Genomic DNA, 26390 nt, shown 5'->3' with positions numbered 1-26390 from the left:
TATACTACTATGTATAACTGTCATTAATAGTCATGGAGTGTAAAACAAAATGCCGAAATGCGGCTGACACATCTCCGACACGACAACATAATATTATTAAACAACTTATTTTTTATTTACAAGTGTATAATAGGTACATATTATGTTCTAGTATTTTTAATTAGTACCCCACACTTGTACATAAAGAAAATAGAGAATTTACGGTAAACACAATTATCTTAAATATTCCAGATGTACAACATCAATAAACATTAAATTGTAATTATTTAATGTTTATTTCTCCCAACTTACTAATTTCGGCAAGAATTATACATAAATATTGTTTTGGAATTCTGTTTAACAAGTCTTGCGTAGGAGCGAAGGACTTTATTTGCGTAACAGTAATTTGACACCCAAATGTAATTTGATAAAGCCTTATTTGGAACGTACATTAAGATATATTAAACAATTTATTTTGGGTATTAATACTGTTTACGTAATACAGTATAAATCCATATCATATTCTAGCTGCTCGATTTAGGTTGAGATTTACTTTGATTACTAATAAATACATGGGTACATTATATAATATAAAAACTAATATACCACTAGCACAGTTCAGTGTTGGCCAAGTGGATTCAGCATTCTCATCCCTGAGGTCGCAGGTTCGATCCCCGGCTCAGCACCAATGGACTTTCTTTCTATGTGCGCATTTAACATTAGCTCGAACAGTGGAGTAAAATGTCGTGAGGAAACCAGCTTGCCTTAGACCCAAAAAGTCGACGGCTTGTGTCAGTCACAGAAGGCTGATCACCTACTTGAATATTAGATTGACAAATGATCATGAAAAGGATACAGAAATCCGAAGCCGAATATTTTTATTTTTACAAACTAATATAACTTAAATTACGTTATGCATCGATTTTGGACGTTCTTTACTTTGATACAATTACCTGACTTCTAATGTCTACAAGCGTAGAGGGTACAAAATTACTAAAACACTCTGTATAAACTAATTTTGATAAACAAAAATACTCTTTCACTGTAAACAAAAAAAGTTAAAAACGTCAGTGTCAATCTTTATAATAAATCATGTTTACGATAATTATAACATAAATTAAAAGTATATTCCGCCGAAATGAAGTTTATGGATAGACTCCCGACTGTGATCAGCTGTTGTTTCTGTTGCTTTCTGCGCGCAGGCACAGTAATGATCGCAGTTTTTTCATTCGTAAGTAACGTGAAAGTCTACAGAGAGATAACTCCTGTTTCATAATGCTTATCTATTAGGGAAAACTCGTAGATTATAACAAAAACACTAATAAATTTCAATAAAAACACCTTGAACAAAAGATGTGCTTGTATAACGCGTATCTATTTTGTACTACCGAAATATACGTGTATACAAAAGGACGAGAAATCTACATTAATAGAAAATAAGAGGTATTGAAATTTATCACCGTAACTATATTTAGTTACGGTGATAAATTCATAATCATGATAAATCATCATAAATTTCAATCGATCGTAGTTCGTATAGTAGATCGTAGTTTTAGCTACCCTGTTTACTGTTTAAAATGTTTTTAGCTATTCAAAATAACAAAAGTACGGTTTACATACAAAACAACAATAAAATACACTCTTTTTATCATCGTAATGAAAACGGTTAGTCCTTCTGCAGACTCCAACAGTCGCGATGGACGTGCTTCGTCGTTTAGTTAAGGTCCAAAATAATTGAGTCACTTAATTACAACTATCAAATTTTTTGCAGCTATCAGGCCTCCTATTTGCGCCAAATGTCACCCATACACGTGGATTCTGGGACATGGATCCTGTGTTATCGTACCATAGTTCAGCCACAGAAAACGGCATACAAATTGTGCTTGGTGCAGTGTCTATTATGCTATGTTTTGTCAGTGCATTACTACTTATTGGAGCTTGTTGCGTTAGTTATCTTTTATTTTTCCTATATCACACCTTTATCTTAATGACGTCTTTCCACAGCTGTAGAGTGAATCTGTATTGTGAATGAATTTGGAATAGACAAGGACAGGGCAAAGAAAGCATATATGTTTACATCTACTCAATATAAATTGAAAATGTGCCAGTCATATAAACGGTGATCTTTTAATCACTAGTGCGCAAGAAAATATTTTTAAGCCGCCAAATTTCTTAGCTCCCAGAATTCCTACAGGCTAGATTAACGTATTAGAATTAAATTAATAGGAGTATAAGAACTACTGAGACCATGTATCTCTCATTTTATTGTCGTCGAATATAGTTTAATGTCTCTAGTAATGAGATCCGAAGCATACACAATAAATAGAAAAACAATAAAAGAAATATTGGAAAGATTTTAATATAAAACCAGATGAACGCCATCAATTTCTCAGAATAATTAACGAGGCGTAAACCTTTGTTTTTCTACTTATTGCAAACTACCCTTGTGTCTACCGCATTGTAGTAGGTTTTTTATTACGATCGATGGCATCTTTATTATATAGTGATCCATTTTCATTACTTTGTGCGTGGTTGTGTTGGTCCTGTGGGATCTGTTTAAGATTTAAAGCGGTTAAAGTAAATAACAAAGAAAACTGTTTTATTCTAATGATAATATAGTGTACTTATGCATGAAATGTTCGAAATATATTGAAGTAACTGTCTTTTGGGACCTCTGAATCCTATTCAATAAAACCTCTTTATTTATAAAATATAATCGAATTGGATTTATTACAATAACGTGTTGAAACTGCATTTCTGCCAAGACATATCCATTTGTCGTGTCCAACTTGAAAGCGCTCTCCTTAGTATTACAGTACACACAACCTCAGTATACTTGGAGTTGGCATATCGAAAGAAATCCATACACACAGAAAAAGCTGACTAAACTGGCTTCCAAAAAGCTGGGTGTTTTGGTATACAGCTCTACAAGGCTTAAGTACGAACTAATATGGAACACTGCTCATATTGTTTGTTGTTGTTGGATTGTTTCTCCCAAATACCAACTTCTTTGTTTTGACCAAAATAAGCCAATGGCTTGTTAAATAAAGAGCATAGTCCACCCTCATAGGACGGTAAAGCACCCACTAAAATGTGTGTGCATGGGCTGTAATGACTGCCCATATAAAAAAATCTAGATTTTCCAATCCTAATTAATCAAGAAATATTGAATAGTTAATAAGCTGTAGCTTTAATCAGGCTAATGATTCATTTATATAATTCTCTATTGTAGAACCTACCAGTGTTAATCGAAATCTACCAATGGGGCGTGGTAGTGTTCAGTAGTACTGTTGTGCTGCTCTTCTTCATCCTGGTCATCTTCTGCTTCTTCATTCATTCAAATTGTGTCGTGGCAGGTGCCGTGCTACTCGTGTTGATGGTTGTTATTGTTTTATGTAAGTTTGTTTGTTAAACAATCTAAATAAGTAAAGAAAAATATAATGCCATAGCGCTCATCAGCTAATTGTCAAAATTCAATATCTAATAATATTGTTTTAATAAAATAATATGCTATTGCCATGGATGCCATTTTATGGATATACTCCTTAAAATCTTGGTATGGCTTGGTATTCTTCATAGGTATTTATATATTATTTTTTTTGCAGTGACAATGTATTTCATGATAGTTGTGAACAGTCTACGGATGTCAATAAAGTATTTAAATGAAGAGATTATATAATTGTCTTGTAAATAATAATTTTATATATTTAGAGAAGTCTTTTGTTTTACTCCTAATTGGTAATTATTTTCGATACGCCGTTAACTCAACTTACAGGTTAAATATTATATTCTCTAATTATACTATATAAATTATCTATACTTAAATTATCAATAATATTGATAATTATTATTGTCACTAATTAAATAAAACGTTTATTAAAAATTTATTTGTCAATTAAAAGAATTTAACAAGTATTGAAGATTTTTAAACAATTGTGAAATGAGTTCTGCGTGAATTAGAATATTATTTATTCAGGCAGTATGAAAAATTTAAACCTGAAGTGGTTATACGATTCGATTCTTCTTATAATATTGTTTAATTTAATTTTCCGTGATTTTATTTTGAAATCATGAAGGAGAAACTTAACCTTGAAAATAGTAAAGTATACGATACGAGTGAATAATACAAAAAATTTAAACGCAATTAACAAATACCCGACAAGCTCTGTCTTATGTCCGTAATTAGAATCAAACAAAACACAAAATACGTTTCTTCTTACGTTATCAAAACTTTCCTTTTTTAATTTCAGATATAGTATGACAAAAACCACAGAAAGTGATTAAACCTATTCATGAAAATGTCAAATGTCAAATGTTCGCTCTAAAACTATGTAATCTAAACTAGCTGTAATGCCGCGCGTGGTGCGTCACTGTCATCTTTCAGACTATATTTTATGCAAATGATATGATTTGAGAAATTTTAAGATGTGTGAAATATTTCCGGAAGTAGAAAAATGCTGTCTAGGAATATCACTACGAGTTGGAATGATGCTTATCTCAATTATTTCTATAGTAGGTTTACCAATTTTGTACTGTAAGTTCAGATGTATTTAGATGAACCCGCTTTGTGATTATCTGGTGTTAAAATAAATGTGAATTTCTCCCGCATTAAAACATTTTTCTAAATGGCTATGATCGTCAAATCCCTGGGGTTTAATGTTCCAATTTTCTTTGTTTCTAGATGTCGGGCGTAATCTTTTTAAGTGTATTAGAAAAGAAATCAAATATAAATTACGGTAAAGCTCAAGGTGTTACCAATATTCAAGGTAAGTTTTTCTTTCCTATTTAAGAAATCACGCATATAATTTATAATATAAATAACTTTAACACTATATAAGTAATATATAATCGATAATATTGAACAGTTTGTATTATATATTTCCATAATGTAACAAAAAATAATCTGATTGTTTGAATTAACCTCTGGAGTCGCTTCTTTATGCCCCAATAATATTTTTCTTTTGTTTTTTTTTTTCAATTTTAACGCACACTAGATAGCTATACAGCATCCACCAAATACTGTTTGATTTCAAAGCTGGGTAAAGAGGAAATACCATTACACTTATATTTTCTAGCGACTGATCAAGTAATGTCAGCAACAAGTGTCCTCATACCTACCGGTATGGTCATCGTGTCCTTAATATTTATGTTCACAGGAGTCGTGCTTTTCTTTGCTACTTTAGCGGTAAGTTCAAGCCTCCATAGCTGATGCATGTCACGTTTTTTTTATACAGCCTTTTGAGCCTGTCACACGCCGTTGATTTTTTCGGATTTCACATGTGACAGAAACGTCCATTGATGCCCTGCGGGGATTCGAACCTACGATCTCAGGCATGAGATTTTTACATTATAAATATAAATACTTTTTATCAATTATCATTACCAATACCAAACTATAAAAATCTAGGTATAATATATAAATTTTTGTATAAATTAAATTGCTTATACTGTTTACTCGAATAAACTAATTTTTTTTAATACAATAATCTTATTTATCTGATTATATTCCTAGTGGTTTTTGGTATCAATAACGCAAATAATAATGATCCGTCACGAAAATTAAAATTATCAAGCTCACGTAGTACTAATCGCGTCAAATCATAAATTATGAGTAGGTTCTTGTAATCTTTGGTACAGGTCATAAATTTGTGTCTGTATTTTTTTTCTAATTTTCTAAACAAGAGATCTATTGGGTATTTAATTTGAACCATGATTGCCGTTGCAATTGGACATCTTGTCTCATCTCGTCTAGCGTACAAGACGGACGTCACACGATATTGCGAATATGAAAAGGTATTTACAGGTACTATTTCTTACATAGATATATGTATGTAATAAAGTATATTAAATATTAACAAAAGCCCGTTTATTATCCAATCATAATAAAAATTTAATTATAAAAAATAATTATTTCTAAGAAAAACACTTTTTGAACGGATTGAAGCTATGTATTATTATATCGTCGGAAAAAAATAAAATTTAGAATTATCTAAATAATTATAAGTTTTTAATAATAATACATAGCTTCAATCCGTTCAAAAAGTGTTTTCCTTAATGTGTAGCAGCTATGTCAACAAAAGACAATACTATAATAATTTTTTTCTTGTTATCCTGTATAATGTAATGCAGCTTTCTCTAACCGACTCTGTATATGGCTTTATTTCTCCATTCGCTTCCTGCTACCGGTTTTCTTTCGTCTACCCACCTTTTTTGGGAATCCCTCTTCTTCTTTCCCTAGGTCTTTTCGATATAATCATTACAGTCCACCTTTAAATCTATTAGCATGCTTTTAATGATGCAAGGAGGAACTTGTGAACTCTACCCTAGTCTTCATTACATCGTCAATAATTTAATATCAGTTTTATTCATTTAATTCTAAATGAGCAACAATTTTCCATACAAAATTTAAGTTTAGATTAGTAATCTATAACTATTTAATCTAACGAATTTCTTATGCTATTTAGTTTAATATAGCCATTACTCATATGAGTATTTGACCGGTGCTAAGATGTCTCAATATAATCTTCGGATACACAGCATTTATTTATTTTATAAAAGGTTTTCCTACGGGCATTACAATATTATCTTACAATTAGAAACAAACAAAAATAATGTCAAAAAGTAACTTTACGGTCTTTAACAGGCAAACACAGAATACTTCATACTTAATAACTACCGGAACTATTATTGGAGGTGAAAATTTATTAGCTAACTTACTAATCCTAGGAATATGAGAGTTAGAACGCATCTTAAAAGAAAAAATTGCGAAACCCGCAATTTTTAAGCCGCTGTAATAAATAATGAACGAACTTTCATCTACGCCCTGACATCTATTACAGTAGGACAAGTATAACACAGTTACGACTCTTCCAGGATGACGAAGGATTAGTTCAAGTGTTCGTCTGGCTGACATTTCTTGGGGTACTAATTGGCTTCATAATGGTTCTGATGACCGCGTGCGAATGTCTCTTAAAGCCAGCCTGTATACTATCTGACTTTGACTGGCTATCGGGATCTGCTTTGCTGGTGCTAGTCATTGCTTATCTGTTTTGTAAGTTCTTTATTACAAGCTAAATAATATATTGTATTACAGAACAACTGTTATATTGTTGTAGCGTTTTTTACTAACGTAGCATAGCGTTTTGTAGGGTAGGTACTGTAAGCTTTATGTCATCATATGTAGTTGAGAAATAATTTGATTTCAAAAGCAAAGAAATTATTACTTTACACAAAAAGCTCTCTCCTCAGGGTATTTGCTTATAATTAATAAATACATGACTCAACTATAAGCGTTAGTAACAAGTAACATTGGCCCAACAACTATATTATTGCGAGATAATTCTAAGTGAAGTCAGTCAGCAAATTGGCTTATCAATTTATCACTGTGTCGGGAAGCGTAAAGATATTTCACGATTCTGCGCTTTCAGCGAACTAGTTATGAGAGCAACATAAGTGAATCAAGATTTTTTCATGTAATTATTTACTAGTAGTTAATAATGAACAAAAATTTAGTTCCATAAATAACATATTTTACTTAGGCAGTTTAATGTTGTATAGTATATCTATTTACAATAAGAACTAAAGCAAGTTACATAAGAATTTTTACATAAGAAGCTAGAGGTAGGACGTTATCAAATCGTGTATTATTTTTATTATTAGGTCCTTACATATTATGAAATTGGCGTTTTGTATGGGAGGAACAAAAAGTCGAATATTTTTAAATATAATATATTTAATTAATCAATGTATGAACCATTGTTTTCTATGCACTTTTGCCATCTCATAGGTAGTTGATCCCTTTACTAAAAAAAACAGTCGGACGGGAATCAATAAAATCTGTGAAGGCGATTTGGACTGCCCCATCAGAGTGAATTTTTTTCCCTTTCAAGAAGTTGTCCAAATTTCGAAAAAAAATGGTAATCTGTTGGAGCAAGGTCCGGGGAGTACGGATGATGTCTTAGACATTCCAATTGGAGCTCTCCTAATTTGGTAGCCGTCTGCTGTGCAGTGTGTGGTCTAGCGGTGTCGTGAAGTAACAGTGGCATGGAGCGATTGACCAGCCTAGGTTGTTTAGCCGCTAGCTTTTCCATCATGGTTTGCAATTGCTGACAATAGACATCAGCCGTAATAGTCTGGCCAGATTTGAGAAAACTGCAATGAACAATACCGGCACTAATCCACCAAACGCTAACAAGTAACTTTTTTGGGGTTAATTTTCGCTTGGGGCAGGATTTGGCTGGCTGGCAAGGATCCAACCATTGCGCTGAGCGCTTCCGATTATCGTAAAGAATTCATTTTTCATCACAGGTAATGATTCTTTTACAGGAAGGTTTAAAATACCTTCATTATTGTGCCGGTTGAGTAATGTAACGCAGCAGTCGACGCGCGTTTGCCGGTTTGCTTCAGTCAATTCGTGAGGTACCCACCTTTCAAGCTTTTTAATCTTCCCAATTTGCTTCAAGTGAATTAAAACAGTTTTATCACTAACACCGCAGCCTGCAGCTGACTCGGACGTGGTTTGCAATGGATCCGCTTCCACAATAGCCTTCAATACTTCATTATCAACTTGGGTCTCAGGCCGTCCACGGGGCTTGTTCTGCAGGTCGAAATTTCCAGAACGGAAACCTTGGAACCAAAAACGAACTGTGTTTTCTTTTGCAACACCGCCATACACATCATTCAGCCATCGAGTCGTTTCCGCAGCACTAGTGCCACGGCGGAACTCGTACTCGTAAATAATGCGATACTTTAAGTTTTCCATTTTGTAAAATGAGTGACGCAAACAGAAAAAAACAAATGAATGACGGTCATCGAAGCACAAATACATGAGTAAATAGCAGTACAAATTTGAATTTGGAATTCCTTACCAAACAGGAGAACATCGTGATTAAAGTGGCCAATACGAAATACGCCAATTTCATATGAAAGGACCTAATATTAGGATTGGCTGTCAAGAGACTTGCCAAACGATGGTGAGTCAACAGGGTCTTTTTAATTCATTTTAGTACGAAGACTAAACGTAAGACATTAGTCAAGACTAAAACTGAATTCGCGTTAATGTTGTTTGAAATTAAACGTTTTTTCGGCGTTCAGCAATATTCCAAGTAATATATCAGGGAGGTGCTATAAATTATATCGTATTATCTTGATTAAGTCTAGTCGATAACCTTTTACCCTTAGGCTTGCATTTCATAATTTATACGTTTTTCTACCTCAATGTGAAAAATTGTACGCAATTTCTCTTAAGAATATACTTGATAGTATCTGGGATGAAATGTTTACTGTTGCATATTTTTAGCAGATTCAGCTATTATATACTATGTGTGTAAAACGAGATACAATTTAAAAAAAATAAGAGCTTAGCATATTTAAAAAGTACGTTTTAGAACCGTTTTGACGGATACTTAAAGTCTTGAATTCGTGTATGCGGATGTTAGTTATTTCTACTATGTATTTGCGTGTTATTCCCACGAGAATGTGCGTGCTCCTATTTCACCATGCCTCCTGCTGATAGAGGATCTTTGACGATCTGAGACAAATCTTTGTTTTTAATTTATTTTATTATTATATATTACTTAAGATGTCATGTGGAACATGGTGTAATGGTTGCAATCTCTTCAACACAATACAATCTTCGTTGTGTAATACGAAAAAAAACTTGGCGATTAAAAAGAGTGGCGGAGAGTTTATTGCCAGTTCTTATATTCCGTTCCCTTGATTTGAGAACTGGCAGTAAATGTAAAATTAGAAACATTTAATGTATTTTTTTTGACGATCATATTTATTCATATAGGTAACACAATGTAGTGTAGTGAGTTTATATAAATAAATGATTTTTGACTTTGACTTTGACTTATGAATAAATCATCTTTATACGTATAAAGATATGCAATCATGACTGGTATAATTTAAAATTGCAGAATTGTTTGAATGTTTAAATAAAAAAAGGTTTAATATAAATTTTAAGAAAGTAATTTTTGTTTTTCAGTGTGGATATACTTCATAACCGTAGCGAACAGCTACGTTATCCAGAATACTGCTTGACTGAGCAAAACCAACACGAAAATCATCCGATATTGCTTTTGTGACGAATTTTATAGGAAATATAATCTGTTACAGATGTCCTGAGTTTTATTACAATAGACTTATAAAGACTTTATACTCTATAACTCGTTCCTTGTTACGTTAGAGAATAAGACTTTTTCAAATACACTTATAACGCGTTTTTTTTTTTTGGATCACCAAGTGGTTGTGAGCGATAAGCATTTGGCCAGATGTGTAAACAGGGCGTTGTTCCGCACGACAGATTATTTATTTATTTACACTTCGTTACACTACAAAATAAAAATTAACATAATTAAATCAAAAGGAGGGCAACTGGCGGCCTTATCGCTTACGAGCGATCTCTTCCAGGCAACCACTGTGAGTAAAGAAAAGATTATTTTCTATTTAAGAAATAAAAAACCAGCTATTAAAGCGATGTTAAAAATTCAAAAACAAAAAAAAATATATTGTTTATATTAATATTTATATATATACATATGAAAACAACCAACGACACTATCTCCCTGACACAGCCTTAAACCCGCTTAAACGGTTTCCTCACGATGTTATCCTTATTGTTAATGTTCCTTATTGTAAATGCGCACACAGGAAAAAACAATTGGTGCACAGAACACACGACGTTCTAATCACAGCTTCTCAGGGTTGAGAAAGGGGTTCTCCTTCAAGAAAAGAGCGTACAAATTCTTAAAAGGCCGTCAACGCACTCGCGAGCCCTCTTAATATCTATATAATTGCATATTTATATGTCACAAAAGTTTTATTTAAATGCATAGTGCTCGCGTGTACCAAAGACGACTATATTCACTAGAAAATATTTAATTCAAAAAGACCAAAAAGGGGAAAAGACTTACAACTATACTTGAAAAGTAGTTGGTAGTATAAATATAATTCATACTGCTAGTGCCCTACAATAAGACAAATTGAAGAATAGCGACCATAAGTGTAGTTAATATGTTGGTAACCGCTGGCAAAGTACCAGCATGCATATGCCACATATCATATACACTTAGTGATGGCGGGCGTGCGTCAAGTGTGCGCAGAATTCTCTTTGCCTTATCTCGTATCACACCTGAAATGCATATATTTTTAAATTATTTTAAATATCGAATATGTTGGCAATTATTGATTTGTGGGGCATAACTAATGTTACAAAACTAAGTACTGTGTACATTAAATATCTTTAAGTTATATGTTCTTTCGATGACTGAGTAATTAAACCACCGCCATGTGGAACCGACTTAAGGTCCTTCAAGAAAAGAGCGTACCAATTCTGTAAAGGCCGGCAACGCACACGCGAGCCCTCTGGCATTGAGAGTGTCCATCGGCGGCGGTATCACTTAACATCAGGTGAGCCCGTCGGTTCTATATAAAAAAAAGAAAATATATGAGACTAAACGTATGATGACATTTAAAAGTTTAATTTAAATGAATATAACTCACGTAATCTAAAGACAAGATACTACTATTATATATTAGATATTTCGGCATTACATATTGCTTCAATAAGTCTATGTTAACAAATTCGGTAGCTGATTAAGAATAAGGACTATGATGGCCAAGATATCAAATAAAGCGTTGGTAACTGGTATATTGTATTGTCTTTTGTTAACATAGCTTTTACACATTAAGAAAACACTTTTTTAAACGGATTGAAGCTATGTATTATTATTAAAAACTTACAATTATTTACATAATTTTAAGTGTGCTTTTCAACGTGCGTGATCACGATGACTGAAGACAAGTTTTTAATAATAATACATAGCTTCAATCCGTTTAAAAGGTGTTTTCTTAACTAGTATGTTATACGGGTACATAAAATACTCTTTTTAAATTGTATTTTATATATATAAATATAAATATTAAGAAAACAGAGGCGTAAGTTTGTTAGGGATTGAGAATAGACTGCCTCTGCTCCCACTTGGTATACTTATCAACCTTCCGTTTGATTACCTGACGTATTAAAGGCAAGGTTCAGCAATATAACCTACATACTAAAGGTATAACAGTACCATCATAATGTCTTGCAAGTACGTTTACACAAAGTCGCCTGGTACGCATTACTTCGCGAAGAAATAGTTCACAACGTATGCTGATTGCTGTGGCTGTAAGCATGGATATCAATGAAATAGCTGGCATGTCCGTGAACTCCATCCATGTTTCTCTGTTCTGCAAAGTTATCTCCATTAAAACTACTATCTTCGGACTAACAAAAACTGATGTTATTTTATTATATTTCGTTAGCAACTGTATTGTGCTAGTGGTTCTAAGTTGCGAATCCACGACGTAGGTTGAAGACATAGGTTCGATCCCCGTCTGTTTGTCTAAGTGCATATCTTAGACTCGCTTGTACGGTGAAGGGAAACATCGTGAGGAAACCGGCATTTTTCAACTCGAATACATCTTTCAGGCTTGAAGCTAATCACCTACTTGTCTATGAAATAAAGAGGCGCCACTGGATTATTATTTATTATTGGTTTAGACTTACAATCAACCCTTTCTGCGCTGACAGTATTTCAACAAAGAAACTCAGAAGACAATGTATAAAGAAGTTGCCGACAAACAATAGGAGCTGAAAAATAACTGTACATATAAGATACATTACAAATTTGGGTTTATTATTTTGATGAAAAGTATTCATTCTAGGTAATAGTGTCCAAGAGCCAAGTGTAGAAAGACAGCGTAAAAAATATTAATTTATTTTACAGAATAATATAATCCAAATCATGATTGTATTAATCTAACCATAGTCTTGTAGTGTAACCATAGGAGCGCGACAAATGCATACAAAAATAGTTTTTCAATTTACTTTTTATGTTACGAGGCTATTTTATAACTGACTGGGTAGTCCATTTATTAGCCGCGGCTTAATACTTAAACGTCCTCTCGTTATAGACGTTGTTTTCTGTACAGTACAGTACAGAGCCGAATTTGCTTTATAGCTTGGGTCTGTTCAACGCCTCTGCTACAAATCCACGGGACTTCAAGCTCAACTAGTTTTTTTTTGTAATCTCGAAAATTTAAAATATAATATAGGAAATTACTCAAATTTACTTTACCTGAAATCTGTATAGATTCTGAAAAGTAGAGTACGCGTCAAACAATGCCTCTACATACAAATCCACGGGACTTGATTCAAAATCATGCACCGACGATGCTAAATGTCGCAACAAACTTCTTCTGGGTAATCGAAAGTGTTTTATTTCAGTCAAAACCAATTTCCCTTCTAAATGATTTGATATTATCGCGTTTATATAACGTATACGCAAATAGAAATATATCAACAAGCTTGCGCAATGCATCCATTCGAGGGCACAACATAGGACTCCATAAATAACTCCGATAAAACCAATTGCTAATAGATAATGCAGAAATACGCCACAGATAAAGGTGATAAACAAAATCAGAGTAGATGCAACCACTGTGTAAATATTGTATAAATACTGCATGTTATTTAAACAATCATGTACCTTCAACAACCTGTCTAACTGTTGCATTTGGACGTAAAATTCCTGATTTTCTATAGTATTGAAAAATCTTAGATGTATAATATTGCAGGCGAACGTCAAAAAGTGCATACTAGCTAGAGATACGAAAGTGTAGTAAATTATCGGATATTTATAATATTTTTCGAAGTACGTAATTGTCACATAGATGTGGAGAGCGCAAGTCAACACAGCGCAAACGAGAGAATATACTTTTTGAGATAAAGTCGGGCTGGTGACAAATCTGTTCCGTAAATGGATACGACTTGTGCCTAAAGCTACTTCGATGTAATGAAACGGAGAAAACGATCGGATATACTGGTCTTCAAGAATATCCTTGGATAAATACTCCGTGTTGGACATTTTCCTGAAAATAATTTATTTGTTACTGAAGACGAAAGAGCAGTAATGGCCTAGTGGCTTCAGCGTGCGACTCTCATCCCTGAGGTCGTAGGTTCGGTCCCCGGCTGTGCACCAATGGATTTTATACCTATGTGCGCATTTATCATTAGCTCGAACGGTGCAGAATAACATCGCGAGGAAACCGGCTTGCCTTAGACCCAAATAGTCGACGGCGTGCGTCAGGTACAGAAAGCTCACCTACTTGCCAATTCGATTAACAAATGATCATACATACAGAATCTGAGGCATAGACCTCAAAAGGTTGTAGCACCATTGATTTATTTTTATTTATTTTACTGAAGACGAATCCGACCAAGAACAACTACGAAAATCATTGATATAACTATTTTACTTACGTTTATCGTTAAAATAGTGCTTCAACTGACAATTCCTTTCTGAATCGACATTCTGTTTTAATAATTACAATGACTAGTCAATTACTTAATAGCCTTAATACACGGAGTATTTAGAAAGTTTATAAGTTTTGCCTGCGACTTTCGATATTAATAAATAAAACATTTATTCATACGCACAACGGACTAATTATGAGTCTAAGAGCGGAAACCGAGTCCACCAACCTACAACATTTATTTTCATAACAGGTAAGGTAAAGGTATATCCGAAATGTAAATATAGGTCACCTCCTTTTTCATCTAAACGAAAATGTACCGTATAGTCACTCACTTTACTCCTCTGTCTCTTTCCATCACAGTGTTGACACTATTCTTCAAAAAGAGACGAATAAGTAATGAGTGTATAACTCAGTCATAAAATTAAGCCTGGGTCAAGATGTATGGAGATGAAAAATCTACATTAGGTAAGTTAAATCTATCTATTATTAATTACCTTTCGCCATCAATTGTCAGAAACAATAGGACGAATAACCAAATTTGTACAATGTTTTATAGTATTTAGTAATGACTTTACTGAAATATTCATCAAATCACTGAAACTTTCCATACCTTTCATGTCTTCGCCTCTATTTCTATGAACTGAACCACCACACCATATTTCAACAAAAAGACAAACAACACAACAACAATATAAATGCATTTGATATTCATCGTAGATAAGCAATTTATTTCATGTTATCCATTAATACTGAAGTAATTACTTACTGTTATCAATAGAAACAAATAGAAGAATAAAGAGAAGAGAAAATAATCAAGTGTTATAATGATGTGACTTGAATGTAAGCAATCATTATTATTAATTCTACATCCATGCTATTATAAATCTGTAGATTTAGTTAGGTTGTTGCACGTGCGAATGAAACTAGTAATTTCTGTTCGAAGGGAATAAATGTGATTAATTTTTTATGAAGGAAGAAAGAATTCAGTTCAATAGCACCGCTTTAACTTATTAATTCTAGATGCATGCTAATATTATAAATCTGTAGATTTAGTTAGGTTGTTGCACATGTAAATGAAACTAGTCATTTTCGTTGAATAAATGTGATTGTTTTTTTTATGAAGGAAGAAAGAAATCAGTTCAATTGCACCGTTTTAACTAAATTTATACCTTTTTCTTTTTACTAGAGCGTAAAAACAGAGTGTTCAGAAGATTTGTTAAGGATTAATACCTGCAGCGGAGTTTCATCTTCGGATGTCAAGGAAGAATGCGACCTTGCACCCGTATCAACTCGGCGTACGTCGAGATAAAACTAACGTTTTTTAAGGCATAAACTGCCTTAAAAAACGTTAGTTTTATCAGTATCAGTATAGTTGTGCACCACCACTATGTGGAATTTGAATTGTTAAATCCGCATCGCACTTGCGAGCCCTTTAGCATTAAGAGTGTAGTGGGCTGTACCACATATCAGATGAGCCTTCTTTCCCATCTATAAAATAAGACACAATTTTTAATAGACAAAAGAGTACTTTACTTAAATCCACGCATTTAGATAGTTTTTAGACTAAAGGGTATATTTATAAAATTACACAACAACCGACTTTACGCAGGTGATTAAAGAGGGTGGCGGAACGTTTCTTGCCCGCTCTACGCCCGTGACTTGGGAACTGTTAGTAAATGTAAATTTAGAAGCAGTTTAACATCTTTACGTTGTCGTTCATAAGTGTACTTGATTACCTATATGAATAAAGTTATTTTGAGTTTTAGTTTAAGTTTGAAATTGAGCGTATATTGCTTAATATTGCATGCGGCTGACGTGTAGGATGAGGTGAAAATGTTCTTTAGATGTTATAGATAACGAATAAATTTTCAAAACTGTTTGTATATACTTAATAATTATAAATATTTTGATTTGAGTCAGTCGGTGCAGGTAATGTGTAACTCCCATAGCGATATATTGAGGATCAAAGATGGTAAACAGTTCCCAGCCTAAAGGTAGGATCCTCAACCATCCTAACCACTGACTGGCTGGCCCGAAGAACCCAGTAGCTAATGTTGAGGAGTTTTATATCCTCAGAGGTCGAAATAACTACTTAAATGTTTCCGGCTGCACCAGCAGCCCTAAGGTAACAGATACGGGTAGGATAAGAGATTCAAAGTTGTGGCATTTTCTCAAAACGGGCAGGTTCACCACGATAATTAAGGGCTTGAGGAGTTTTCACCATTTTGAGACGATGCGAGACATGAATGAAGACAAATCAATATTCAAATCAAATTTAATATATTAACAGTTATTGTATAAATTTTAAATACTAATTACATGTATTTTCACATGTATAATTACTCTCGTAAGCTGTCGGTGTATTGTGCACCTCAAGTTATAAAAACTTAGAACTTGGCTGCGACTGGTGTGTCAGCAGTTGGTCAATATTCAATTGAAATCTGTAACACGTCGTCAGTGCTTTTAAGGATATGACGTCATCCCAGTTAGCCGTAGAACGTAGGTGTCGCTACAATATTATATTTTAGTTTATGACTAATAATGTGTTATTATCCTAATTAAAAACCTTTTAAAAGTTACATAATACAGTTTATATTTTTATGTAATTAATACTGGATTTTTATGCATTTAAATGTCTTAACATCAAACACATATTTTCTAATAGCAATTTATTTTAGTGTTCAAATAAATTCTAATCAGTAACACCAGGTGTTCCTGTTTGTACGTACAATGAAAACTATTAAAACTTCCTAGCCTATAAATATAAGTTTTCTAAGCATATGTTATTAGTACATTGTTCCCTACGTGAGCGTAATGAACGCTTTTAATGGCACAAGGCTTTTAGCTCTCTATATAAACTTGCATAATATGTATACGGGTTGTCACCCATTACCTAGTATGTATATTCTTAACGGTCAGAATTTACAATACAAATGAATCGAAGATGGCCCATGTTACGTCCGTCGCATTCGTACGTACCCGAAAGAAAAAGATTCAGTTGAGGTGGTCAGCGCGCAATTTTCCGTCCCGTCAAATGCTCCAAGTGATATAAGGTGAGGTAGCAAGCACGCTATTTTCATCTAAGAATATAAAATATCACTAACCGATGCCCTCAACTATGACTATTAGATTCTACTTCTGTGCCAAAGTTTAAAAAAATCCGTTACTCGGTAGTATATTATTTCTTTTGTGCAACTATTACCATTCTCCAGGCCACGATCACGGTGGCTTCTCTTTATCAAATATTGCTATTTACGCAGGATACATTTATTCATTAAAACGAAAACAGTAAAATGAACTCAATAAAGTAAAATACTATCTGTCTCTTTTCAAAACTGCGGAAACACAATCTGAGCGAAAGGAACAGTAAAGTAAAGGAAGTGTATTAACGATTGCAATAACACTGATATAGTTATTTTATTAATAAGGTGGAGATGGAATACTAGTGTGCGTAGAGACACACACGAACTCTTTACGTGTTTATCCAAAGCACGGAGTCTATCATTGAAATTTTTCGGCCCTACTCGAGAGTCGATATATTTTTCTCGCGTACAATAAACGACTTTGTGATGCTGCAAGTTAATTAAATATTACTATTTAGTTTATTATCACTTATAAACCACAACAATCATGTTTTTTTGCTTTAAATAAATTTTTATTGTTTAATGATTTCCAATATACCTAATTTGTCTTATTTTTAATCTCGTTCTTTGATACAAATTTAATCTACTCCTTAATTCCACACAGTCGTCACTTACATTATTTAAGTTTAATGCAATTAAAGCGAAACTGTTGGCAAGAACTAGCTAAAATCTTGTAACAGCTTGCGTCTCAAACTATTTTATTCATAAACATAAGTTTGTCATCGGATTTTGCTTCGAGCTTGTACTACTTACAGCTGCTTATAACTTACTAGCAAGTCCTAGCTTCGCATTTCTGGTGATATTTTTGTTTGGAAATGAAGGGAGCCAATGTTAATCAGGGATAATGTAGCATTGTAATTGCGGAAGTTTTTTTGATAGCCCAAAGCCAAAATCCATTTTTTGCAATTTCCTTATAAACATATATAATACAAATTCCTCTTTATAAAACTATAGATAATCAGTAATATAAGAAGAATTAAAATATAATTAGAAACAATAGATTACAATACCTAAGTGCCTCTCCTTTTCTCCCTACCCTCATCCTATTATAAGTTCTTCGAACGCTCCCATATTATCCTTCTTTAATAATTTGTATTCTAAATAACAAATTATTAAAGAAGACAAGCCAGCAGTGTCAGTTTAAAAACTAAATATATTTTTCAGATATTCTTATCTGAATATACTTATAGATCTACAATATCACGTAGTTGGTCCCAACGTTCTGTCACTGGCACATTATTTATAAATCACGATTTTATAAAAAAAAATATTGCATTCTATTTATGAATGTTTGACTATTGTTTAAAAATAAAATACGATCACTTTCCGATGGAGTGGACATTGAAAGAAAACCCAATTGCTGTTATTGCGTTGCACCGCTGTGGGCATTCGCCGAGTCCCATTTTCAAGTTGCTCAAAAATTTGAATAACACTGAAAATGTTTAGAAAATGAAAAACGGCCTCATGTAGAAAATTGCCAATACTTTTATTGTTTTTCTAAGTAATCTCCAATCCTCTCTACACATCGTGGTATTGGATGGAACCACTGAGAAAAGCAGTAGGCCCATTCTTGCTAAGGGGTCTCATCTATGGCATTTTCGTACGCTTTCACCGAATCTTCAGGAATCGTTAAACTATTCGCTTTGTATCTTTAGTTCTTGAGTATAAAAGAGGTAATGTAAGGGTAATTAAAGTAGAAAGGACTGTATGGCATATGACTCATTATCTCGTAATTACCTCATTACCTGCCATAGTCAAATATTCACCAGTCCATGCGAAGGCGTTTTTGGTCGTCGGTTAAAGTATGGGGAATCCATCTGGTACAAAGCTTCCTGACGCCTAAATGTTCGTGTAATATTCTTTAAACTTAACTCATACCAATGCCTAGGCTTGCCCGTATCAGCTGATAGGTCACTCTCTTATCTTTCTCTATCATGCATCTCACAGCACTAATGTTATCTTCAGTAGTCGCTGTTAAAGGACATCCCTCACGCGGCAATTGTTAATAGTGGCACGAGATGGGGCTTCATTAAGAAATGCTAATCGCAGCCTATCATAGCTTTGTTGTTGAGTAAGCCCACAACGAAAGTCATAATAAAATCATTGACCGAACATTTTCTCGCGTTAGGTTAGGCATTTTTACGTGTAACAAGAGTTTTAGATTTGCCATGCAACATACTTACTACATTAGGTTACTAAAGAGTTCTAAAATTAAAATTTAAAAAAGTTTTTATTAGTAATGTTTCTCACTGGCCCGTTCTAAACATTTTCAGTGTTACCCACGTAACGCTTAGGTTTCTGTACCCTATTATTGATAGGTACAATGAAGTTTCCAGTGTTGAGGACAAGAAAAGAACTGGCCGGCCACGCTCCGCAAGATCACCAGCAGTAATCAAAGCGCGGATAGCAAGAAATCCTGTCCGAAAACAGAAGTTGATGGCTTTGCAGATGGGTGTAAGTAGGAAAACAGTAAGAAAGGTTTTAAATGAAGATCTTGGTCTACGAGCATACAAAAAAAGAGTGGGCATTTACTTAATGCTCGTCTTAAAGCAATAAGGCTTAAGAGATCGTGGTCGTTGGTAAAGCGGTATGCGAAAAACTGACACCAATATCCTCTTAACGGACGATTTTTTTTTCGATATTGAAGAGAAGTACAATAAAGCGAATGATAGAGTGTACACTAGGAGTTCTGAAAAAGCATGAAATAAAGTTCCGAGGGTGCAACATGGACATCATCCATCATCAGTAATGGTCTGGTTGGGAGAGTCCTATTACGGGCCAACTGAGGTTCATTTTTGCGAAAGTGTACCAAGAGACGGTTTTGGATCGGCTTGTCAAAGACCTGCCCAGCACGCTATTAGCGGGACATCACTTTGTGTTCCAGCAGGACTCTGCGCCTGCACACAAAGCCAAGACCACTCAAGCCCGGTTTGAGCTTCAAAATATCGAATAAATTAGACATGAGGATTGGCCTTCTCCAGTCCGGACCTTAATAACTATACAATTTGGCAGGTCTTAGAGAGGAAAGTCATAAGGAAAGTGATAAACCCCATAAAAAATTGGAGAGTCTGAAGTCATCTTTTAAAAAAGCAGTCACTGAAATCGACATGAATATGGTGCGTGCTGCCATAGACGACTGGCCGCGGCGCTTAAAGGCCTGTATTTAAAATGAGGGTTATAATTTTATTCCATAATTATTGTACTATAAGCTGATATACCACTCATTAAAAACTGATAATTACTTTTGTTTTTATCATTATTTCAATTTATGACAGAACTTTGGGACCGACTACGTATATAGCTTTTGTTATACTCCATATAATGTAACAACCAGTCTGGCGAGTCGATAAATGATTTATCTACTAAATAAATAACCACATACATCATGCATTAATGCTCATATGATTACCCCGTTATCCAATTTCTTATCAATAAATCCAATATCATTGGCCAGCTTCCAACTCTCCGGAGATGAAAATATTACGATACCTGCACTCCACATACAACATAACTATAGAAAATTCGTTTCTAATCAGTTCTTCTATACACGAGAGTTTATCTAGGCCTAGACGTATGTCTAAAGTATAATTTTAAATCATATATATTCTAACTTCATTTTAATATAATTGTTGCAATTGTAATCATATTTAATGATAAAAAGTCATTCGTCTACCGATCAAAAGTGTTATTTGTTATCATTATACAATACAGACCTTTAGACAGAGAAGATACCTTTTTCTAAAATTATACAATTATTCTACGGTAAATATACCCCACAATAAAGTTAGAAATTTAAAAAAGGAATACTTTTTATCAAAAGGAAAACAACCGCTCGTGTGTAAAACGCAGCGTCCGGTTTGTTAGGAGTCAGAGGGACGGAAATGAAGTCGCGCTCGAAGTTCGGACAAACGATTATTTATACAGTTATGAACTCCCTACCACCCCGGCACCTACAACACACGTGATTCAATTAAACATATACGGCCTCATTATAACACATGCAAAGATTTAGGTTACGATGTTTTTTTTTTAAATACTAAAAAATTACGTCATATTTAGACGAATCAACTACCTACTTAGTTACTATTTAATTCAGAATTATTCTTTCACATAAAATTTATAGGAAAACGAAATAAAAATTAAGGAAGTCTGTTGCTAACAAAAAGTTAGATAAAAACTTGGAGTCCACAATTGTGAAACTACATAAACAATAAATTAATATAAAACTACTAGTGTCATAGAGCGTACATAATTAACACAGAAGCATTTTCTTACACTAAGTTGTTTGAATTGCTAGGATATAAATTTGTAAATGTCTGAAAAATATAATTTGTATTGATATTATTTTCATAATACATTAATAACCCTTTACTGAATAATCCATGAATCTTATATATTAGTCATGTTTAACAACAGTCTACACGAGTCCCAATTTTTAAACAAAAGAACGAAATACTTAGAAAGTTCGTATGCATGATGCCGACAGTAGAGTTTATTGTGAACTAGGATAATAAAGCGGAAAAAGAAGGTAGACAGCTGAGCGGTTTTTACTAATTTCTCATTCAATTTATATCGTTATTGAGAGTAGGTGTAATGCTATATGTATGTAAGGCAAGCTAAACCATCCAAAGCCTTGATTAAAATAGAGGGACATTGCATGGAGTTTACACTATATATCATGCATGTTCCGTTTACCGGTTAACATCTATATAAATATATAAGGGAAAAATTTAATTGAATTTTTTACTACTTCATTATTTCATTCGATGCAGTCCCGAACTGAGGCATTGATACAATTAATCCTAAAATGCAATTTATCACTTACAAAAACCAAGACATTATTTTCAGACATTCATTAAACTAAGTGCTGTCAATATCAGTGTGAACTTACTTTAAAAGGATTCAGTCCACTACCAAATATCTCAGTTAGTCTAATCTAAATGCAGTATTTTTTTATACATTCTCTCTCGCTTCTATACTATTCTTCCACTGTTACTGTTATAGAAATCTGGCAGATCCGAGATAAGAGATATGTTGCATACATATACAGAATTTTATTTACCCATTTCTTGTTGACGGTTTAGTGACATACTTTAAGAGAAGTAGTCATTTTTATTTTGTTTTATACATCCCCTTATCTCTCTTTCACGCGACGACTTTCGCCTGCATGATTTTTCCATACGTGTGCTATGACGTGCCGGGCGTGTGAAAAATCATCTTATATTGTTTTGTTTTCCAAACTAAATATTCTTCTGATCGCCAAGCCCTACATAGATATCAAATGCATATTTTGTTATAAGTGTAAATTAAATCTAAAATTGATTCATATTATTTTATTAGTACTTTCATTTTGTACATTGTTAACTTAATTTTTAAAATTAATTTCGTTCAGAACTTGTATAATAAGGTGTACAAGTTCTGAATGCAACTATCAAATGACAAAAGTATAGCTAGATGTGTATAATTACACCAACTAAGCTCCTCAGAAGCTCTTCTTATTTCCCGAGCTGGCAGTCCTAGCTATTACTTTCAAACTGCGTTTAAAGTTAATTTTATATATACTTTCAACTTTTATCTCGTGCTTCAGACCAGGTATTGTTAAAGTATATTTTGTAAACCAAGGAAAGTAATATGTTACGTATAGCTAAAAATAGACCAAGTTCTTGGCATCTTTTAATTAAATTAAAAAAATGGCTTTTGAACAGTAAATATTTTGTATAGTGCAGCTTACAGGTCTAATATTCTCATTCAATCAAGAATTACTTTCACCTTTCCTTACCACTCCGACATCTAGTAAAATTTAATGTGAAAGTAGAAAGAAGTCCAGTTCCAGTTTTAAAGGTAATGCAAATTTATGCAAATATGAAAATTTATATACTAGTAATACAGCGGTATGTAGAAAGGTACGCCACGCCTACTATGATTTGTGAGGCAAAAACGTGTCTGCAAAATTCCTACTTTTCAAAGATTTCAAGATTTATAAAACCGCATATAAAGCCTTTTTATGATTTCAATATGAATTTTACATCAATGGAGCGAGAATTAATTTAATCTGTTCGGGTACGAATGTATTAATCTCGGATCACAATACGTACCCTCATAATCCTTAAAGATCACTTCAACAGAGCTTTGTAAAAATCGTTTAATATTTTCTGAGTATTAGATGTTGGTTGTAAATAGCATAGATAGTTGTATCGAAACAAATGAATTAAACAAATTACCCACGCAACTTTCGCGTGGAAACCGTAATACAAATGTATTTTTTAAATTTAAATTCGATTTGCAAAGTTAGACAAGCCTTTCTTGGGTAATACTGTAATAAATAGATTTGACGAGTGTCAAATATTTTGACATCTGCCAAAAACTACTCCTTGCCTGCTTGCAGAAAAAGTTGCTAACTTGGAATACCATTTTATTATTGGGGCATTAGGGAAACTTCATAATAGTTTAATATTTTGAATAACCAGTTATATAGGGTGTCTCAGTAAGAGTGCACTTTTTAAAATTTGATTATTTATTTTCATGCAAGTGGCAACTCTGAAATTTGACAGCTGTCAACTCTGTTTATTCCGATTATTAAAAATGGAGCGTTTTACAAAAATGGAACCGCTCGCAAACTTAGCCAATTTTTCAGCCGAGAAAGAATACCAAATGTGTCAAACCATTCGTACAGTGGTCAAAAAGTTGAAGAAACTAGATCGATTATGGATAATTAGAATCCCTTGCATCAACGTACCAGTCAGTCTCTTGAAAACATTGCTGCTGTAAACGACAGTGTCGCCGAAAACATCAATTCGACATCGTTCTCAATAACTTCAAATTTCACGAAGCACTACGCAGCGAATTTAGACTAAACACCTTCATGCGTACAAGATTCAGTTATCTCAGGAGCTCACACCAGCAGTGAATTATTCGCATAAACCCGAAACAATTCCGAACAAATCGGAAATCCAACGCGTCATCGGTGAGATACAGCCACATCTCTGTGCAAAAGTCATGGAAAATTTCATAAAAAGCGTAATGGCCTGTCATTGAAGCCGTAGGGGTCATTTGACGAATATTTTATTCCATACTTAATCGGCATATGTCATCTCATATTTTTTCTTACACTTCATTTCTTAAAATGTTAAATTAAATTCTTTTTATGTAATTTTTTTTAATGTAAATTAATTTTTTTATGAATACATCATAGAAGTTGCTTGTTCTTTTGAAATTCCCCAAACACGAAATTAGACTTAATCTGCACAATCAGTTGGCCCCATGTTCGTTGGGGCAATTTTCCGGCTCACCGCTCGTCACATCGCTCTTCCACTTAAATGAGCTTTTTTCAGCACAACTGACTTTACTCCAGTTTATAAATAAATGTTTTCACGAACAGTGAATTAAAATACACGAGAGGTCAAATGGATCCATGATTTTTAATTATTTTGTAAGTGATCAACGCTTTTATTTCTAAACGTTTAGTAGAAACTTAACATTATTATTTGTTATTATATTATTATTAATCGCATGGCCGTCAAAAAATATTACCTAAGAAATTACCTTATTTAACTTATAACCTTTTAAGATATCGCAAGCTATTAACCAAATATCTGTTATCCGTCGAAGTATTTTCAAGATAAACTCGATTACTATATTGGCCTTCTCCAACTTCTTCCCTTGGGAATCCGATGTAGATTTATTAAGTTCTGGAACAGATATTAACAAAATTAAAAGAACTGCTGTACAGCTTTTTACACATTACAAGGCACACCGGGGGAAATAAATGTAAACATTACACAAACCAAAAAATATATATGTCAGAGCAATGGCGTTACTGTCAGCTGCCATTGTCAAAATATCACTGAGCTCATAAATTAAGAACATCAAAGTCAAATCTATTTGTTAAGGGTAATGGATAAATTGATAGGTATCCTAATCCTATATCAAAACCCTTATTTGTTCTCTTAAATCCCTTAATATCCAAAGTTGTAACTATTCTTGTCGAACTTTATCTTAATTTGGTGTAATTCATGAATTTATGGCGTAAACATGTTTTAACACTGTACCCACGTTCGAGACGTCTTGTTACTTACCAGCAATTAATAATTGTTGCAAGAATCTCATGAATAAGGGCGAAAGGAGGTTTACTTCTTAATTTTTAATGCCTATGCCTATTAAGCCCACGTTATTTTATGCAAATTCAGTAAGTCTGAGAATCGGCTACTATCTATATTAAAGTACACCTAAGTGACCACCCGAATTTTTTTTTTTTATTCTTTAGACAATTTTTTTAAATCATACAGTATACGAAGATACATACAACCCTTAATTGTCACCCCTCTACGATAAACCCCTATTTTTTATTATAATAGATATGTTATTTTTATTGAACTAAAATAACCCTTTCCTGGAAATAATATACATGGCAAATCGACGTTTGCCGGGTAAGCTAGTACCTACTATATATATATATATATATATATATCATGTACATACATAAAGTTACAATTGTGAACGGTAGAGAGCGCAGATTACAATGCGCCGTAGTTGCCCAATAATAACCGGTAAAACAAGTTATTTCAGCCCAGGTGGTGCGTACCTATTTTGTTTATAATTAATTTATATGTATATTAAAATCATCGTTGATGTTTTCATATTAGTTGCTCTAACACCCTATTAGAGTCATTATGATATCTAGCCCAAATTAAAGTATTAAATAAATAATTATTTATTTCCTACACACAAATATTCAGTATTTACAATATTCTTGACCTACATAGTATAAATAATGATCATTAAAGGCTGCGCCAGTTTTTGTGCTTTTCCTCTCTAGTGATGCCTCCAAATTAGCTAGAATATTGAGAGGTAAGAGAGTGGCGTTGAGCGCGGCGTGATGAAAAACTTACTTAAAAGCTATAGGGACACTTATGGGGAGACATATGGTCACTGCTAAGCGAAGGCTAAAGGTAATGCAAAGGATAAGCA

General features: G+C 33.4%; 2 protein-coding genes across 4 annotated transcripts; one reads left to right on the top strand and one right to left on the bottom strand.

Moving 5' to 3' along the window:
* The first annotated feature begins 1047 nt into the window (after nt 1-1047).
* LOC123720202 lies at nt 1048-10159 on the top strand. 3 transcript variants are annotated; one of them, XM_045676736.1, is made up of 6 exons: nt 3243-3374; nt 4230-4491; nt 4661-4745; nt 5055-5164; nt 6853-7030; nt 9968-10159. In XM_045676736.1, exons 2-6 carry the CDS (start codon nt 4405-4407, stop codon nt 10021-10023), a joined length of 516 nt encoding a protein of 171 aa, XP_045532692.1. In that variant the 5' UTR covers nt 3243-3374; nt 4230-4404; the 3' UTR covers nt 10024-10159. The 3 variants fall into 3 exon arrangements, with proteins under 3 accessions (XP_045532693.1, XP_045532694.1, XP_045532692.1); XM_045676737.1 differs by lacking the exons at nt 4661-4745; nt 5055-5164; nt 6853-7030; nt 9968-10159 and adding exons at nt 1048-1210; nt 1751-1924; nt 3585-3665 and having other exon boundaries at nt 3212-3374; nt 4230-4393; XM_045676738.1 differs by lacking the exons at nt 4230-4491; nt 4661-4745; nt 5055-5164; nt 6853-7030; nt 9968-10159 and adding exons at nt 1048-1210; nt 1751-1924; nt 3585-3689 and having other exon boundaries at nt 3212-3374.
* Nucleotides 10160-10612: 453 nt separating this feature from the next.
* Nucleotides 10613-13889, bottom strand: LOC123720541. The gene is made up of 4 exons (XM_045677197.1): nt 13101-13889; nt 12530-12613; nt 12054-12210; nt 10613-11113 (listed from the first exon to the last, which is right to left on the bottom strand). The coding sequence occupies exons 1-4, from the start codon at nt 13887-13889 to the stop codon at nt 10950-10952; spliced, it is 1194 nt and encodes a 397-aa protein (XP_045533153.1). The 3' UTR covers nt 10613-10949.
* Between the last annotated feature and the right edge of the window lie 12501 nt (nt 13890-26390).

This window comes from Pieris brassicae, chromosome 2 (assembly GCF_905147105.1).
Source record: "Pieris brassicae chromosome 2, ilPieBrab1.1, whole genome shotgun sequence".
NCBI lineage: Eukaryota > Metazoa > Arthropoda > Insecta > Lepidoptera > Pieridae > Pieris > Pieris brassicae.
The sequence above is the reverse complement of the archived record's forward strand: the minus strand, read 5'-3'. Positions and strand labels throughout refer to the sequence as shown.

What these genes read in the sequence shown, in the direction of transcription:
- LOC123720202 (XM_045676736.1), top strand. Translation starts at nt 4,405, where the DNA reads ATGTGTGAAATATTTCCGGAAGTAGAAAAATGCTGTCTAGGAATATCA. An exon ending in TTATCTCAATTATTTCTATA is followed by an intron (nt 4,492 to 4,660) that starts GTAGGTTTACCA and finishes CTTTGTTTCTAG; the next exon opens with ATGTCGGGCGTAATCTTTTT. An exon ending in AGTCATTGCTTATCTGTTTT is followed by an intron (nt 7,031 to 9,967) that starts GTAAGTTCTTTA and finishes TTTGTTTTTCAG; the next exon opens with TGTGGATATACTTCATAACC.
- LOC123720541 (XM_045677197.1), bottom strand. Translation starts at nt 13,889, where the DNA reads ATGTCCAACACGGAGTATTTATCCAAGGATATTCTTGAAGACCAGTAT. An exon ending in AGAATCTATACAGATTTCAG is followed by an intron (nt 12,614 to 13,100) that starts GTAAAGTAAATT and finishes GTTATTTTTCAG; the next exon opens with CTCCTATTGTTTGTCGGCAA. An exon ending in CAGCGCAGAAAGGGTTGATT is followed by an intron (nt 12,211 to 12,529) that starts GTAAGTCTAAAC and finishes ATAACTTTGCAG; the next exon opens with AACAGAGAAACATGGATGGA.